General features: G+C 45.7%; 1 protein-coding gene across 1 annotated transcript in view; it reads left to right on the top strand.

Annotated features, from left to right (window-relative positions):
* gfap (glial fibrillary acidic protein) overlaps nt 1-9,933 on the top strand; it is a 60,557-nt gene extending 50,624 nt beyond the window's left edge. The window contains exons 9-11 of the mRNA XM_078529854.1: nt 5,429-5,514; nt 8,779-9,294; nt 9,475-9,933. Of these exons, the coding sequence (XP_078385980.1) occupies nt 5,429-5,514; nt 8,779-8,820 (128 nt within the window). The 3' untranslated portion in view covers nt 8,821-9,294; nt 9,475-9,933. The remainder of the gene's footprint in view (nt 1-5,428; nt 5,515-8,778; nt 9,295-9,474) is intronic.
* Nucleotides 9,934-18,512: the final 8,579 nt, after the last annotated feature.

The following is an 18,512-nucleotide window of genomic DNA, read 5'->3' as shown; positions in this document are numbered from 1 at the left end:
TAGCTCAGGAAGACATGTGCACATAGGATGTGCAAAGATGAGTGTAGCTGGAGGCTTTCCAGTGGTCGAGTGAGGAGTCACTCTGAAATTGCGAAGAAAGCAACACAACTCTCACTTCCATGACCTGCTCTCAGCTGAACCTGTAATAATACTTTTCTCAAGATGCACAGAAATCTCAACTTCTCCATTAGCTCTTGGCAGACAGGGTGTGATTTTACGATGAGTGAGGACCAGCTAGTTTGTGAATTTACTGAACTCATCGCTGTTGAATGGTGGTCCATTGTCACTTCTCACTGTTTGAGGGATTCAAACAAGACGAAAATCTGGTCAAGCTTTGGGATGACTGCTTTCATTGAAGTTGACATTAATATTCCCCGAGTGGGAATCTGATGTAGCCGTCAGATACAGCCAGCAGGTGTTCACCAGTGTATAAATCTGTGAAATCAACACTGACCTCAATCCATGGCCCTGGAGATAATTCAAACATCTTGAGAGGATCATGAAGATTTTTGACATTGTGGTGATTTTGTGTTCTACTATGTGGTCAATTCCTGGAAACCAGCCCTTTTACCTAAGGGTTGTTTGACTTTGACAATTCCCTAGTGACTTCGGGTACTACATCGACAACACATTCCCTTAATGATTGTGAAATGAAAATGCAGTTGTTGCATTTCAACACCAAATCAGATGTGGTTGTTATGGTCAGCTTATTTTAAACATTTTGAAGACCTTGTAGTGTGTGACAAATTTCATTTGTAGACACACTCTCTCAATCACGTCTTTCGAGTTTCATGATTCCATAGTTATCATACAAAGCTGTAACACCTTATGTTTTGTTGATGCTTTGATGTCAGTTAGTTTTAGCGATTTTGGTACCGTGTCTGGGCTTATGTAGTTAAGATGTTGTTTGGCAACCTTTACTTCACAGCTAGTAATTGACTGTCAGCAAAGGATGCCGTAAAAGATAGTTCACTGGGTTGACCTTGCCTGATTGATACTCAACATGGAACTTGTACTCTTGTAGTTTGAGTATCCAACGCTCTATTTGAGTAGGTGGTTTTCTATGTGGATTGTTGAACAAGCTTACAAATGGTTTGTGATTAGATATTGCTTCAAACTTGCTTCCATACAAATAGAGATGAAAGTGTAAGATACCCCATGTGATTGAGAGTGCTCTCTCTCTCGCTCTTTGCGAATAACATTGCTGTATGAGTATAGCGATCAGTTTGTCAGTGCAGTGATTGATGGTTTTCCTGCGAGGTCAGGAATGAAGTGGCTATAGTACATGACAATTCCTAACGGACTCTAGACTTCCTGCATCTTGTAGGATCCTCAGCCTTTGCAATAGCTTCAATTTACCATGGATCAGGAGGTACTCCTTTACCGAGGAATTCAATTCTGTTTGCATTAAACAGGCACCTGTCTGTATTCAAGGTGAGGTTACGTTCTCTAAGACCATGTAGGCATGTCATGAGTTTGCTTTCAGTGCGACCATAGATGGAATGTCATCACTGATATTCAGCGAACCTTCCAAGTTCTTGAAGTACAGACAGAATCATGTGCTGAAATACCTCAGCTGCTGAATTAACTCCAAGGTTGAGCCTCTTGTATTGAACGAGTCCAACGTGAATGGAGAGAACTAAGATACCACGATCTTTCAAGCTCGACTTGACGGTAACCTGCATTGAAGTCAAGTTTATCATAGTGTTTAGCACCATTCACTTTCTCTATGAATGCCTTTCTCGTTGTATGGCTAGGTTAGGTGACCACATATCAAGACCGATTCTAATCTGGTTCTCACTTTTGGGTTTCTTGATAACTTGTTTGGGTGCAACCCAAGGGGTAGGCTCATCCCCAACTTTCTCAATAATGCCAAGGCCAAGTAGACACTGAAGTTCCTGGAAAGGTGAACAAGAAAATGTTATTCATCACCATTGGTGCACAAGGCAGAGCACATTGGAGTGTACCTGCACCTTGCATGTAACAGCTTTCAGTTCATTGATACCAGTGAAGCGGTCGCCACACAATTGGAAAATGTTGTTGGTATGTGTATAGGAATCACGTATGTAACCTCAATCGTGTGTAGGTCTGTTGCTGTGTGGAAACTGATAAGTGTGACACATTCTCCAGATATGACAACGTTCATTCTCGTGTCTTTGAATGAGATTGGTGTTTCAAAAGTCCCGAGACCTTTCAGTGGTTTGTCACTGTTGTATGGGGAAATCTTCATATCCCATGGCTTGCAGAGAATGGGGAAAAACTGGAGTTTGTTGAATGTTTTGTCTCCCACGAATTGACAGGTGCTCCTGTACCTCTGAGAGCACCTACACCCGAGCAGCCAATGCTCACTGTAACACGTGGCCGATTGCTGCGTCTGAAAGAAAGCACAAAATTATTTCAGGGTTATTCGCTTCTACGTTGGCTACATTCTCTCAGCCTTTTGCTGTGGTTCACACAAGTGGCGCCCTCCTGTTGCTATTTGTCTCAGTAGCTGATTTTGTTGATGAGTGACTAATACGAGCAAAGTGCTTGGGTTTTCCACGGGCTTTACACTGACCAGTAGCAGGACATTCTGTCCAGTGTGGGTAAGCACCACCACAGTGGGAGCACTCTTTGGACAAGTTACAACTCTATTTGTGAGTTGTTGTTGTTGCTTTGCAAGTGATGCCCTGGCACGTGAGAGATGAATAGTGTTCACAGGAGTGTGGCAGTTACTGTTGGCAGCCTCAACCTCTGTAGCTCTGGACCCTGAAAGCATTGATGATCTTGCTAACCCCAACAGCTCTGACAGTTTTCTGTCTTTCTCAAGTGCTTTTCGGTATAGTGACAAGAGAGACGACCTTCGATTATTTGTTTTTCGATTTCCTATTTGACAAGTTCAGCATCACCAAAGTCACATTTGGTTGCTAGTTGCCTCAATCGCGTGTATTATTGGTCAATTGTCTCATATGCTTCTTGCTTTGTACATTGGAAGTCAATTGTTCGTATATTGTATTTTCTTGAGCGTGAAATAGATCGTTAATTCCTTTTTGGATGGGTCATAATCATTTTGTACAGGGGTGCAAGTGTCTCAAAAATATCTTCAAGTTCTTCATGTCCACAGTGGAGAAGTAAGGCTGTTTATTCTTTTGTTAGATGGCCAAAATCATCTTCAAAGAGGTGGGTTTTAAGAAATGACTTAATGGAGGAAAGAGAGTTGGAAATATATAGGGAGGGAACTCCAGAGCTTAGGGCCTGGGCAGCCGAAGGCACAGCCACTGATGTGATTAAAATTAGGAATGCTCGGTAGGCCAGAGTGTGTGGATCTTTGGGGTTGTGGGGCTTTATGGAGATTACAGAGAAAGGGAGGAGCGAGGCCATGAAGTGATTTGAAAAGGGAGATAAGAACCTTAACACCAAGGCAGTACTTGACCAGGATCCAGTGTAGCAGCAAGTACAGGAGAGATGGATGAGTGGGGCACGGTACGAGTTAGGACATGGGCAGCAGAGTTTTGGTGATCTTGGGTTTACAGAGATTAGAATGAGGGAGATTAGCCAGGAGTGGTTTGGAATAGTCAAGTCTCAAGGTAACTCGAGAACAGTAGCAGTTAAGCTGAGGCAAGGTCAAGGTCAGACAATGTTTCAAAGGTTATAAGTGGTCTAAGTGATTGTGTGGTTAAAAGCTGATATTGGGGTCAAATGTAACACGAAGCCCAAAATGCTATGGTCCCCCCTCTCCCCTCCCAAGAGAACAGGCTGGCAAACATGGGGGGGAGCATAAAATTGGATGGGGTGGCAGGGGGTGCCATGCCCTATGTTGGTGAAGCTATCCAGCTCTGAGAGGAGCAATGCCCCTCCTGTACAGGCACCATGTGCCCAATGGAGGCCTCTGCCGAAGGAAATGCTCACCTCTGCAGGTTGTCATCCTCGCCACACCCCCTCTCCAACTCCCTGTTTGCACACCTCCCCCTCACCAGAAACTGCCTGACTGACCACATGCCTCATTATCTGCCCTCCATCGGAGCCTGGCTACATTCCAAGAAGTGGCCACCACTCCTGGTGGCGCTATTGGGGTTGGACAGCTGCCAGCCACCTGATTGGCTGGCAGCTCGTGGAGGGGGATATCCCCCCCGTGGGCGTGGAGATCTCAGTCTTAGGCAGTTAATTTCCAGATCACCACAAAATCCGGTCATGGCCTTCCATGCCATTAGAAATGGGCTCACCCACAAATCTTCAGCTGGTGGGGTGGGGGCACCTTGTCCACAAAACAGTCCGGCCCATACTTGTGAATGTTTTGGTTCAGACTTGGATAGGTGTCAGGCAGAGAGGTGCAGTCAGTTGCTAGGGAGTGGAGTTTGACAGGGATCAAAACCTATGACTCCTGTCTTGCCAGTATTTAATTGAAGGACATTCCTACACCTCTGATATTGGATGTCACACAATAATTTAAAGGCAGAGAAATGGTCAAGCGAGTGGAGAGAGAGACTAGGAATAATCAGAATATATATAGAAACTGATGCCATAATCTCAGAGGATGTCACTAATGGGCAGCAGGTATAGGAGGGGGGCCAAGGATAGATCTTTGGGGACACCAGAGGTAATGGTGCAGGAGCAGGAAGAGGATCCATTGCAAGTGATTCGCTGGCTGTGATTGGATAAGAATGGAACCAGGTAAGAGCAGTCCCAGCCAGCTGGACGACAGTGGAGAGGAGTTTGAGGAGGATGTTGTGGTCAGCCGTGTCAAAGGTTGTAGACAGGTCGAGAAGGACAAGGAGGGAAAGTTTACCTTTGTCACGGTCACACAGGATGTATTTATGACTTTGATAAGAGCTGTCTCCGTACTGTAATGGGGCAGAAATCTGATTGGAGGGATTCAAATATGGAGTGCTGAGAAAGATGGGCACAGGTTTGGGACACTTTCAAGGTCTTAGGAGAGGAAAGGGAGGTTGGAGATGCTTCAGTAGTTTGCAGTGATGGAGGGGTCAAGGATATATTTTTTGAGGAGGCGGTAATAGTGTTGGAAAAAGGTGAACAGAAACTGAGTAGAGGAAACAGTTGACAACATCAACATGGGGGCCAGGAAGGAGAGTTGAGTGCTCAGCAATTTAGTGGAAATACAGTCCAGATAGCAAATGGTCATCAAAAAGATGAGTTTAGAGAAGGGGTTGCTTGATCAGGGTCAATGGTGAAAGACACAGCCATTCAGGGGAAAGGTGGCAAAACCCCTCAGCCATGTCTCTATCATGGCTGAAACATCAATGGCGTAACTAAGAAGTGAAGGAGCCTCGGCCCTCACCACCACCTCCAAACTCAAACTCTTCTCCTAGTCCCTGCTCACTGTTACAACTGCCTCCCCCTGCCCCTGAGGAGAAGCTCCTGCCACATGTTTCTTGTCTGGATCTGGATCAATGTCCCACGATCCAATGACCTGTGCTTCCTGTTCCTGCAGAGACAAGTCTGGAATCTAAAGGCTCCACAGATATTCAAGCAAGAAGGAATATTCTGATCAAAACCGTGGAGACCAGGGATGGCCAGGTGGGTATTTGAAGGGAATGACATTCCTTTCTGTCAGTAAGGGAGTGCTGGAATCTATACACATTCTGTATGGTACTACGGGCATTGCTTGGTATTCTAGCCCACATCTCTCCCCCTATGCCCAGTGATGGAACCGCTGTTGGTCAAAGCCAATCCCGAACCTGTTATTCCCAGTCACCATATCAACGTTCAGTGTGAGCCAGGCACTCCCTGGTATGAGCTCTGACCCAGACGCATGCTTCCAGCCTAAGCTACACCCAGAAAAACAGGTACAGACGACCTTCCCAAATTCCTATTAAGTCTAGAAGTAACTTTGTTAAGAACAAAAATCCCATAAAGTTAAATAAAGATTAAAGACATAGAATTTCTATAACGCCTGTCATGAACTCAGGACATCCATTCTGTACAACCAATGAAGTATTTTTGTAGTCACTGTTGTAATGTAGAAAACACTGCAGCCAAATTATGTACAACAAGCTCCCACAAACAGCAATGTGAAATAGACAAGGTTTTAGTGATGTTGGTTGAGGGATACGTATTGCTTGGGACATCAGGGAAAACTCCCCAGCTCCTCTTCCAATAGTGGCTGTGGGATTTTTTACACCCACCCAAGAGGGCAGACAGGGTTTTGTGTTAGTGTCTCACTTGAAAAACAATGGGCAGAATCTTCCGGTAGCGGCAGGACCAGAAGGGCACGGCACGTCCACTCACCAGCAGGACAGCTGGCCAAGAACAGTCACGTGGTGGCCAGACGATTAGGTATTCCTGAGCAAAGAGCCAGGCCATTCACACAGCAGGGATGGACAGGCAGCCAACACCCTCCGCGTTACTTCGTGGAGTGGAAGGTCCAGGCGCCGGAGAGGCATTCACTCCCTGGAGGCCAGAGTCATTATTCTCACCGCCTAAGAGGAGATTTTGGGAATTGCAATTGCTGCCACCCCTGTTCCTGTTGCCACTTGGATCCCTGGAGCTGTTGTCACATCATATAAAAGTGGCAAAGGTCCGAGCGGGGTCAAAGAGTGGCCCCGCAGTTCAGTGATGCCCCCTTTCAGGTTCTCCTCCAGGCTGTCCGGGGTCAGTGGGCAGTCCTGTTTGCTAGGGATGGCAGCAGGAAGCCCTCCCCCACCCCCCCTGCTGTCCTGAGCTTGATACTTAGCATCAGCCACACCCTGGTCTCCAGCCACCCCACCATGGTCAACTCCATCCTTGGGGTTTACTGCAGAGAACTCTTCATTGTCGTAACCATATCCTTGGGCACTTGCACAGTGACCCTGGAACTGGAAGCCATTACCCCACACCCTCCCTCAATCACCTGTGAATTCCCTTCCGATATCCTCGACCCTCAGTCCATCGCTCTTGCCCTGCCTTTGATATTTGAAGGGAATGACATTTCTTTCTGTCAGTAAGGGAGTGATGGATTCTGTACACATTCTGCCTGATACTACTGGCACTGGTTGGTATTCTAGCCCACATCTCTCTACCTATGCCCAGTCCTGGCCCTAATATTGGACAAAACTAATTATGAACCTGTTTCTGACAGTCACAAATCCCAATAGTGTACAGTGTGAGCCTGGAATTGCCTGGTATGACCCAACTCATCTCCCTTGACCAGCTATAACTGACCTTGAGCTTCCCCCAGGCACACTGGAAATGCCCTCTGTTACGCGTGGCCTGACATCCATCATGCTCATCCCTCCCTCTATCATCCTTGACCTTTCATGTTACCCTCGACTCTCAAGACTTCGACATTGACCTTCCCTGTATAGTCCAGCTTCCTCCCTCTGTCCCCACAAGCCTTCATAGGGCTGCTGCCTTCCCCCTCACTTCCCTGGTCAGTCATACCTCTTTCCCCTTTGGCTACCACCACCCGATCTCAATCATCAATGCCTCCTCTCCGGTAGCTGAACAAAGCTCCCTATAGTGGAAAAGGGCAACTCCAACTCACTCCGGATCCACCAGGGAGACTACCTCACCTGCTGCACGTAACATTTAAACAGTGGTGAATCTGAAGGAGGGTATTTCTTGTTCACTGATTACTTAATGGCAAAGATACACTTAATTCTGGCGAGGTTCCCGTTTAATGAGCATGCATGACATGCAAATCTATTAAGGAGGCTCCCAGTTCCATCGGAAAGCTCAACCCACTGTAAATCCAGTGCCAACTGAAGACCATAGCCACATCCTGTCGTGGGGAAGCTGACTTTGACCTCCCGCTCAATCAAGTGGCTGCCTTATTTCCTGCTTCCAGGGGTGGTTGCCAGGGCTGAGAGCGTGGTAGAGAGGCTGGGGGGCTCGGAGAATATATCTGGGGCTTAGAGCGGTGAGGGAGTATTGCCAGGGCTGAGGGGGGTGGTGGTGGCGGGTGGGGGGCAGGTGACCAGGGCTGTGAGAGGGCGCAAACAGGTGGAGAGCGGGTACTGTGCATGCGCAAGGTTTAAATGACTGAATTACAGGAAAACCAGCATTCCGGCAGCTTTAAACCTGGGACACGGGACAGTGACAATGCTGTAAAATAAGGGATGGTTGGTCACCCTGGTGGGACTCTCTCTGTGGCATTGGAAGCAGTTCAGAGAAGGTTTACCAGACTAATACCTGGAATGGGCAGGGTGTCTTATGAGGAAAGGTCGGACAGGCTAGGCTTGTATCTGCTGGAGTTTAGAAGAGTAAGAGGTGACTTAATTGAAACATATAAGATCCTGAGGGGCCTTGACAGGGTGGATGTGGAGAGGACGTTTCCTCTTGTGGGAGAATCTAGAACTAGGGGTCACTGTTTAAAATATGGAGTCGCCCATTTAAAATGCAGATGAGGCAAATTTTATTCTCTCTGAGGCTCGTGAGTCTTTGGAACTCTCTTCCTGAAAAGGTGGTGGAAGCAGAGCCTTTGAAAATTTTTAAGGCAGATTCTTGGTAAGCAAGGGGATGATAGGTTATCGGGGGTAAGTGGGATGCAGATTTGAGGTTACTATCAAGTCAATCGTGATCTTATTAAATGGCGGAGCAGGCTCGAGGGGCTGAATGGCCTACTCCTGCTCCTTGTTTGTACGAGATTAGGAAACTCAGCTGTTGGTGAGTCAGGGTAGAAGGTCATGTCTGTTCTGTCCATCGTCATGGATTCATCCTGATGTTTTCTTCTTTGATTAAAATATTGTTTCCTTGATAAAAATAAAACTTGAGATTAAATTGAAATCTGAAAATGAGGAGGTTTTAACGAGATCCATTCCTGACATTTCTTCACCTGGTTTTATTTTTCCCATCTCTCCACAGGTGATCAATGAGTCCAGTGCAGAACACAAGGAACTGCCATGAGGGTGTAGTTCTGGCCTAGCGGAGCGAACAGCAGCTTGGTGTGGAGATGCCACATTGGTCGTCCGCTAGCTGATCTAGTGTAGGCTGCTGTAGCCATGTTGAGTAGGTCAGAGGAGGTAGGAGGTGGAATCCTGGGATTGTGTGACACAGCGACAGTGAAAGTGGACATCGCTTCATTGAGAAATACATTTAACAAATTCAAGCTTAAAAGTGATTTGTGCTGTATTTGCAACTATACTGGAGTTGACTTAACTTGGGGTGGTTTGGTTTGATCTCTTGTACTGTAACAGTAATATTTTTGACAGTTTCTTCTCATCCTTCATAATTATAGGCAACTCTGTTTTCACAAATATTGTGTTTGCTACCGGCATTACTTTGGAATTTTGATTTAAAAATGAAAAAGGGCACTTGGCCCCTCAGAACCAATGCCCCTCAGTAACTAAGGCAATGTCTCAATGCCCCTCAGTGACTGAGGCAATGTCCTAATGCCCCTCAGTGACTGAGGCAATGTCCCAATGCCCCTCAGGGACTGAGGCAATGTCCCAATGCCCCTCAGTGACTGAGGCAACGTCCCAATACCCCTCAGGGACTGAGGCAATGTCCCAATGCCCCTCAGTGACTGAGGCAATGTCCCAATGCCCCTCAGGGACTGAGGCAATGCCCCTCCCCTACCCTGTACACAGAGAATGAGGAAATACTCCCCAGGATCCTGATCCTTTCTAATAACCGTAGAGTTTTAATTTTTGATTTTGATTCAGTCTATCACTGAACCCAACATGTTTAAATGGTAGGATTAGCCATCCCAGCACCCCTCACCATCCAGTGTCAGTTTGGCACTGCATTGCCTACCTCCTGGAACAACAGGAATAATAGAACAAGTTTGATTCTAACAACTGTGTCTCCTACTCAGATTGATGTCTGAATATGACTGCACCTATTTTAACTAAACAATTGGAAAGTTCTTTTCCTGAACCTGTGTGATTGACCCCAGTAATATTCTAACATCTTTCACTATGAAGGTTCTTTGTAATTGTCCTTTGTGCTTATCGCCTCTGTCTAAAAGGCTCATTGCTTTTCTAATGCAAAGGTAACAATAAAAAAGGCTTTTCACCAGTGGAGTTTGAGTTCTTCAGGAAAAAGTAGGTGTGAGTTGGATCTGATGATGTGTGACTATATTAAAGGTGAGATTAAGTAAAAGAGTTTATTTTGTATTCACTCTTGGGATGATGGTGGCGTAGTAGTAATGTCACTGGACTAGTAATCCAGAGGCCCAGGCTAATGTTCTGGAGACATGGGTTTTAAATTCAATTCATTTAAAAAAGTCTTTTTAAAAAAAAGCTTGTCTCAGTAATGGTGACCATTGAAACCGTTGTTGATCACTGTAAAAACCCATCTGGTTCACTAATGCCCTTTAGAGAAGGAAATCTGCCATCCTTACCTGGTCTGGCCTACATATGACTCCAGACCCACAGCAATGTGGTTGACTCTTAACTGCCCTCTGAAATGGCCTCGCAACCAACTCAGTTCAAGGGCAATTAGGGATGGAACTCAAATGCTGGCTTTGCCAGTGACACCCACATCCCATGAAAGAAAAAAGAAAAAAAATGTGTTGTTAGTCCATTCCTCAATGCCCTGACAAAATGGTCATTGGTCTTTTGAATGACTCACTAGACCACTTTAGAGGATAGTTGAAAGTTAATCACTAGATTGTTGCGTGATTATTATACACCAGAGTATTGCGTGCAGTTCTAAATCCGCATTATAGGAAGGATGTGATTGCACTAGAGAGAGTGCAGAGGAGAATTACCAGGATGTTGCCTGGGCTGGAGAGTTTTAGTTATGAGGAGAGATTGGATAGACTGGGGTTATTTTCCCTAGAGCAGAGGAGATTGAGGGGAAACATGATTGAGGTGAATAAAATTATGAGGGGCATAGATAGGGTAGACAGGAAGGAACTTTTCCCCTTTGTGGAGGGATCAATAACCAGGGGGTATAGATTTAAGGTAAGGGGCAGGAGGTATAGAGGGGATGTGAGGAAGAATTTTTTCACCCAAAGGGTGGTGGGAATCTGGAACTCACTGCCTGAAAGGGTGGTAGAGGCAGAAACCCTCATAAAATTTAAGAAGTATTTGGATGTGCACTTGCGATGCCATGGCATACAAGGCTATGGACCTAGTGCTGGAAAATGGGATTAGAATAGTTAGGTACTTGTTTGACCAGTGCAGACTCGATGGGCCGAAGGGCCTTTTTCTGTGCTGTTGATATCTATGACTCTATGAATCTATGACTATGACATTGCTTTGGGACCAAAAGTCACTTGCAGGCCAGACCAGGCTGTGGGCTTTCTTCCCCAAGAGATCTTTGTAAACCAGCTTCATAAAAGGGAACAGTGCAACCTTGCAATCTTCAGCTGTGAAGAAGGAAAAGAATCTTCCCTTATCCCCCTTTTCTCTCTTCAACTACTTTTCAATCTCTATTATTTGCTATGTTACTTCATGTGGAAAAAAAGGTCAGTACGACATGTCTTCAAATTGAACTACCAAAAAAAATCAGCCTTTTCTTTAAAAAACTCTAGTCAAGTTTTGAATAGTTCAAATTGATTTTCTGTCAAACATCCTCAAGGCTTCAAGGCTGAAGTTATCTCTTACAAGACAAATCGTCCCGAGCATTTTCACTGTTGCAAAACTAAATTTTAAATAGAAGTAACACCCAATCCAACAATTTTAATTTAAAATGTAATTCACTTTTTATATTTTTCCAAGTCTGGCTGCACAATCTTAAATTGAAACAAACAGACCCAACAATCACATTCATATTTCAGAACTCCCAGCAGCTTTGAAATGTTGATTCCTGTAATGAGTTATGAATTCAAAACGGACGAAAACCTGTGTTACATTCCGTGCCCAAACCCAAGGAACACACAGCTTCAACCTCATTCACAACCCAAACGTGACTCAAGTTTCCCACAAAATATACACCTGTCCAGATACAGAGAAGACAAGTAATAGCTGGGTGCTTTCAATATTAAAGGCCGGGTGACAAAAAGGGTTAATGGCTCCTATCGCTGCAGGAAATGGCACAGAAATGAGCAGCCTTTCATTCACAGGAAGCTTCCTACATTCTCACACAAATACTGAAAACAAAATCCAGTTGCCAGTCCCTTAAAACAGAGCATGACAAGATACTCCTTTCTCTCAGCAGTTTGAACTATTGCTGTGGGGCTTTTAACTTATCTCTTTAAGCATTTTCCCTCCTGCACAATTTTGATTTCACCCCCCCCCCCCCCGCCCCCAGCACAGAAACTTGACAGAAATTACTATCAGCCTAAGCAATGCTTTCCACTCCTAATTGGTTTTTTTTTGCCTTTTAAACTATTCTTTCAGCAGTTTGTTTTGGTTCCCTAACTTTCTGTTGCTTTTTTTAAACGTTAATTCTCCTTATTCTTGTGTTTCAACTGGTTTCCTGAGCATCAATCGCGGCTGCGTTGAGGCTAGAGTTGAACAATAGCGGATGTAAGTGCTGCTGCAACAAAGTGGTTCTACACTAGTTGCATAATTCCAAATTCCAAATTCCAACCCCGCTGGCTCAGTCACTCCATCTCCTGATTTTTTTGATGAAAGAACTCTTGGATCTATTGGTTCAACTGCTCCATTTCCAGATCTGTTATGGGAACAGACTGGTAACAAAGTTCAGTCATGAGACTAATGTGGTAAGGCCAGAGCAAGTTTAGTAAGTTTCATGTAAACTACAGCAATAAACTCGGGCAGTGATTTCCAGTCTAATGTGGTCTGTATACTTCCCATATTAAGAGCCCACAACAACTCTTGCAGTTTTAGGTCTTTGGTCTCTTCTTTTTCTCTCGTTCCCTCTCTCCTTGCGTATCTGGGTTTTTTTCCTCTGTACAGCCTGATTCAGGAAGATCTCCTTTATCCTGGTTCTTATCCAACTCACCGCTCCCTCCCGCCCCCCTAATCATCTTCAATCTGGTGGTGATCTTGCCCTGACCATGCTTTTCTTCACCAATCAGGTACAATTCGTGTGACCCTCACACCATTACATAATACTACTTACATCCACGTTTGTCCAACCCCCTTATCTCAAGGTTTCAGGGTCTGTTATCTCTCAGAAGGGCCTTTACACTCCATTCACACAGAAATTTTTAAAAATCAATTCAAGGTGGGATTTGAGCTCCTGTTCTTGGGATTACTAGCCCAAGACCATTACCACTATGTTACCATACACCCAACTAGACCTGCAGATCTCCTATAGTTTTGACCTGAAAAGATGGTGGGTTTTGTTTTGCTTAGTACACCACTGTGTAAAGCTGACCATGTCTTTGTTAAAGTGAAAGTGTTGCTCCTGGGAATGGTGGATTCCTGTGATGGTGGGTCATCAGGTCCATCAGAACAATAATTGACTGCAATTTCTATAGATCATTTTAATCATTAATAAAGTAACAAACTCAAATATGGACTAAGATGAGCTTCAATTAATGTAAACGAGATTATCTCGCTGCCTTTAGTGGTTTTGCCACAATCAATAAGACAGAGACAGCAAAGCCAGGCACATGGCCTCCTCTTCACAGTGTGAGTGTGCTGTTCTGCTTCACACTGAAGGAACTGCCCAACAGGATGCATTTGGGATTCTGTCCTAATCTTTCTCCACCACAAGGTGCAATCAAACACTCAGTCTACATTCAATACTAGCTCAATTCACTGGAATGGAAGTCCGCTCTCCCTAATGGCTGAGGGGTCCTTTGTGAAATGAGTTTGGAGCAGATTCCTAATGGCTACATCGGCTGCCAATGCTGAGCAGACACAGCTGTACGTTCCTCCGCCATCTTTATAGGGGGCAATGTGCAGCAGGGCACATGCGTGGTCATCACTGGCCCTGGAATTGCCAATATTACAGCGCTGGCAGCATCAAGTGAACACCTTTTACTAAAGAGGAGCAGTCTCTTCATGAAGTTTGCAATTGCGGCCTCACCACGGTTTCTTCACCTCCCCCTCTAGAGCCTCTTCACCTAAATCTGGGTGTGTCACCGGGAACAAGCCCCGGAGCTACAAACGGAATTGCAGCCATCACCAGGCAGATCAGAAGCCTCCCCTCCCTCTCCATCCCAATCCCCAGAAACTGCAGGGAGACTATGCCCCAACTGCCTGCCCGCCGTGGGGCTGAGAAACTGGGTGAACAGATTCAGGACCCAAATAAGGTCCAACTGGCACTGGTTCTCCTACAAATGACATCATTGGACTCTGCGCATGCACAGACAAGGGTGCATGAGGTATCAGCAGCCATCCTGCATTGGCAGGAGACACAGTATTTCCTAATTCCACCCCCCAGTACTGAAGAGGATCAAAGACCATCGCAAGAGGGCAACAATTCTTTCTACCAAGCAATAATGCAGAAGAGGTGGAGCCAGATGCAAGTTTTACATCAGTAAAAAATACTGCAGATGCTGGAATAAAAACAGAACATTCTGGAAATACTCGGCCTGCCTGGCAGCATGGTAGACCCAAGTCTACCTCAGCTGGAACAGGATCTGAATTTGCACCATTGGCATTATTCAGACCCGCACACTAGCCAGCTGAGCTAACTGACCCCCAATCTTCAACAGACAGGAATAAACAGTTCATTGCTGCTACTGTGGCCCTAACCCTGATCCACTGCCCATTTGAGTATAAGGGTGGGTGAGTTTTGTATGAAATAATCAGATTGTAGCAGCAACGTGGTGAGATGTACATCTTGGTGTAAGACTAAAAACTCAGTGCCAAAGAATTTGCAAAAAGTGAAAGGATAACTGAACAGTCAGTTCATCCACGCGAACAAGTGCAGCCTGGAGCCGGGCTGAATACTGTTCTCATTTTCTCTCGTGCCAATGTTAGGTTGAGTGGTGACTGTACTCTGGCCTCTGCAGGGTGACTCTGCTCTGGGAGTAGCCTCCGGAGGGCACTGCCTGACAGGTGGTGTCATGTAGAGTCCGGGTCAATCTCTCCACCCCTGACAACCGAGCTTCAGAGCTCAGGACCAGTCCAGCACTGCTCCCTTCTCCCTGCATGGCAGTCTTAGGGGAGAATTTTCTCCCTGTCGGGATAGGGGCTGGTTGTGCGGGTACGGGCACAGGCGGGCGCCCAGCTGATCAGCGCCCCCGATCGGCTGGGCGCTGCCATTTTACGTGGGCGGGCCACTTAAGACCCGCCAAGCGTGACGCGTGCCCAGAAGCGCTGAGCGCTCCCTGTGCACGCGGGGGTGAGGGTTGGGGGGGGATTGCCTGAGTGAGAGAGTGAGTAAGAGTGCAGAAATCTCCCTGAGCACAGAGGTGCCTCAGGGAAATTACTTTCACTCACAAAACATTGAATAAAGGTAAAAAAAATTTTAAGGACGTGTCCTGTCATGTGACACTGTCTGATGAGCTGGGACATGTCCACTAATTTTATTAAAAATTTTTCAAGCACTTTAAAAACGTTTATGAACCTCATCCCACCTGTGGATGAGGTTCCATGAAAAACGCTAAGGCTGCCTGGGCTCACTCAGCTAATTGTTTTATTGGCTTTTTAAATGGCCTTAACAGGCTTTTGACAGTTTGGCGGGCACACAGCCTAGTTGGCAGCACACCCCACCCGCTGAGCTGAAAATCTAAATGACGCAGGGTGACAGCCGGACACATGCCCGACGTCACCGTGCCTCGGCAAGCAGGCCCCGCCCCCCACTCGCCAACCCGAATATTCCGACCTTAATGTTTTAATATTGAATACAGAATCAGCAAATAGCCACCCAGCCCATTCCTACCATACAGATAATGTATAATCCACTCTGTCACACACTCTATTCAATTGCAGACGCCACTCACTCCCTGAGTAAGGTTCTGCAAAATATCTCCTTGCTCCCAGCAAAGGTCTTCAGCAAAACCCTTATACTCATATTTAACCTTCCGAGTTATGTTGGACACCCTGACCAATTGCCTTCCTTGGCCCATTTCTGCACCCCTACAGCTAGGAACAACACCTAAACCCAATTCCTGTATCCTTCCTCATAAAATCATAGAAATTACAGCACCAAAGGTGGCCATTTAGTCCATCAACCCTGTGCCTATCCTATCTCTTCAACTGGAGCTGTCTACCCTACACCCACTCCCCTTATTGTTCCCTGTGTCATTTCATATTCTCCCTACTTATCCAGAACCCTTTTGTATAGAGGAGATTTTAAACCCCCACTGGAGGGTGAAGATGGAATTACAGATTGGGGGCCATTACAGAAACAGCCCGAATGTCCATTCAGTAGAAGCGAGTTGAAAATTGGGAGGTTTCTGTGACAATTATCCTGTCCTCAGTGTTAGTTTTGCACCCAGGAGGAGAGTCAGAAATCTGCCTCAATCTCTGCTTCAATAGTCACTTATGATGAGACATTCCAGACACCGTGTTTCCTGAAACTCTCTGAGTTACATCCTGAGTCATTTCCCCCTTGCTACCAATTTCACCAGCCAGCGGAAATAATCTTTTACTACTTAACTTCTCAAATATTTTTAATGTTGAGACCTCAGTTAGATTCCCTGTCTTCCCCAAAGATCAGTGGAGACAGAGTCAGTGAGTATTTTTAAGGCAGAGGTAGATAGATTCTTGACTAACGAGGGAATCAAAGGATATCTGGGGTAGGCAGGAATGTGGAGTTGTGGCCACAATCAGATCAGCCATGATCTTATCGAAAGGTGGATCAAGCTCGAAGAGCCTACTCCTGCTCCTAATTCGTATGTTCATTCGCTTCTGTTCCTCTGCTCCTTCTTACTGTTTAGGTCAACTTCCTTTCACTACCTTTTTTGTTCCACTGCTTCACATTTCCCTGCATTAAACAGCACCTGCCACCAGTCTGCCACTCTGCCCTGTTATCCATCTCTTCCTGCCACCCTCTGTGTTGCTCTTCACAGTTCATTGTGCCCCTGACTTGGTACTGACCAACTTCAATTTTATTCCTCTTTCTCCTTAATATTTTTAATGCAGCACCTTATCTTCTGAAACAATTGATGAATCAGCAGCTTCCCTTTATCTCTCTGCTCTTTCATTTAGAACCAGAGAAGCTTACACCACAGAAAGAAGCCATTCAGCCCATCATGTTCTATGCTAGAGCAATCCAAATCTAATCCCACTCCAACACTGTCTGCCCATTGCCCTGTAGTTTCCACTGCTTCAAATATTCATCCAATTTTTATTTAACGGGTGTAATGATCTCTGCCTTAACCACTCCCTGCAACAACTCATCCAACACTCCAACAATCCTGAGTAAGAAATCTCTCCTAGCCTCTCTGCTCACCAGAATTTTAAGTTGTTGACCTCATCATCACTGTCTTTATCCAGCCAGAGGAAATAATCTTTCCCCATTCACTTTTTACAACTCACCATAATTTTAAAAACTTCACTTCTTATCCCTTCTTATCCTTAAATAAAAACAGAAAGTGCTGTAAAACCTCAGCAGGTCTGGCAGCGTCTGTGGAGAGAAAAACAGAGTTAATGTTTCGAGTCCGTATGACTTCTTCAGAACTGAAGAGAGGCGGAAATGTCATGGGTTTTATGCTGTTGGGAAAAGGGGAAGTGGGACAGATAGAGCAAAATAGAAGGTCAGGGATAGTTTAAAAAGCGGGGGAGATTAAATACCAAATATGTCAGGGATCTAAAGGCAAAGAGAGTGGTAATGGTAGTAGTAAAGAAACAAAGCATTGGTCCAGAGTAGGTGTTAATAACAGAATAAAGTTCAGCTCGATCAGAAAGCAAAAACATGAAAAGAAGATACAAAATGGCCCTTGGGGAGAAACAAAATTCTAAATGGAGGACAGTGTTCATTGTCTGAAGTTGTTGAACTCAACGTTGAGTCCAGAGGGCTGTAAAGTGCCTAATTGGAAGATGAGGTGCTGTTTCTCAAGCTTGAGTTGGGAGTCACTGGAACATTGCAACAGCCGAGAACAGAAATGTGAGCAAGAGAGCAAAGTGGTGAATTGAAATAGCAAGCAACAGGGAGGTCGGGGTCATGCCCACAGACTGAGCAGGGATGTTCTCCAAAGCGGTCACCCAGTCTACGTTTAGTCTCCGCAATGTAGAGGAGACCACATTGGGGGCAACGAATATGGCAGACTGGGCTGCAAGAAAATACAAGTAAATTGCTGCTTCACCTGGTGGGAGAGTTTGGGGCCTTGGATGGTGAGGATGGAGGATGTAAAGGGACAGATGTTACACCTCCTGTGATTGCATGGGTAGGTGCTGTGGGAAGGGGATAAGGTGTTGGAGGTGATAGAGGAGTGTCACGGAGGAAACAGTCCCTACAGAATGCTGACAGAGGAGGGGAGGGGAGGGGAAGATGCGTTTAGTGGTGGCATCATGCTGGAGGTACAAATGGCAGAGGATGATCCTTTGAATGTGAAGGTTGGTGGTGTGGAAAGTGAAGACAAGGGGGACCCTATCGTGGTTCTGGGAGAGACGGGATGGGGTGAGGGCAGAGACACAGGAGATGTGTCATGGGACATGGTTGAAGGCCCTGTCAACCACAGTTGAGGGGGTGAGCGGAATTCTCAGTTGAGAAGAAAGGAAGGTGTTTCAGAAGCAGCGTTATGGAAGGTAGCATCGCCAGAGCAAATGCGTCAGAGATGGAGAAACCGGGAGAATGAAATGGAGTCCTAACAGGAAGCTGGGTGTGAGAAAGTGTAGTCG

This window comes from Cetorhinus maximus, chromosome 25, assembly GCF_964194155.1.
Source record: "Cetorhinus maximus chromosome 25, sCetMax3.hap1.1, whole genome shotgun sequence".
Classification (NCBI taxonomy): domain Eukaryota; kingdom Metazoa; phylum Chordata; class Chondrichthyes; order Lamniformes; family Cetorhinidae; genus Cetorhinus; species Cetorhinus maximus.
Note: the sequence above shows the minus strand (reverse complement) of the source record. Positions and strands in the feature narration are given on the sequence as shown.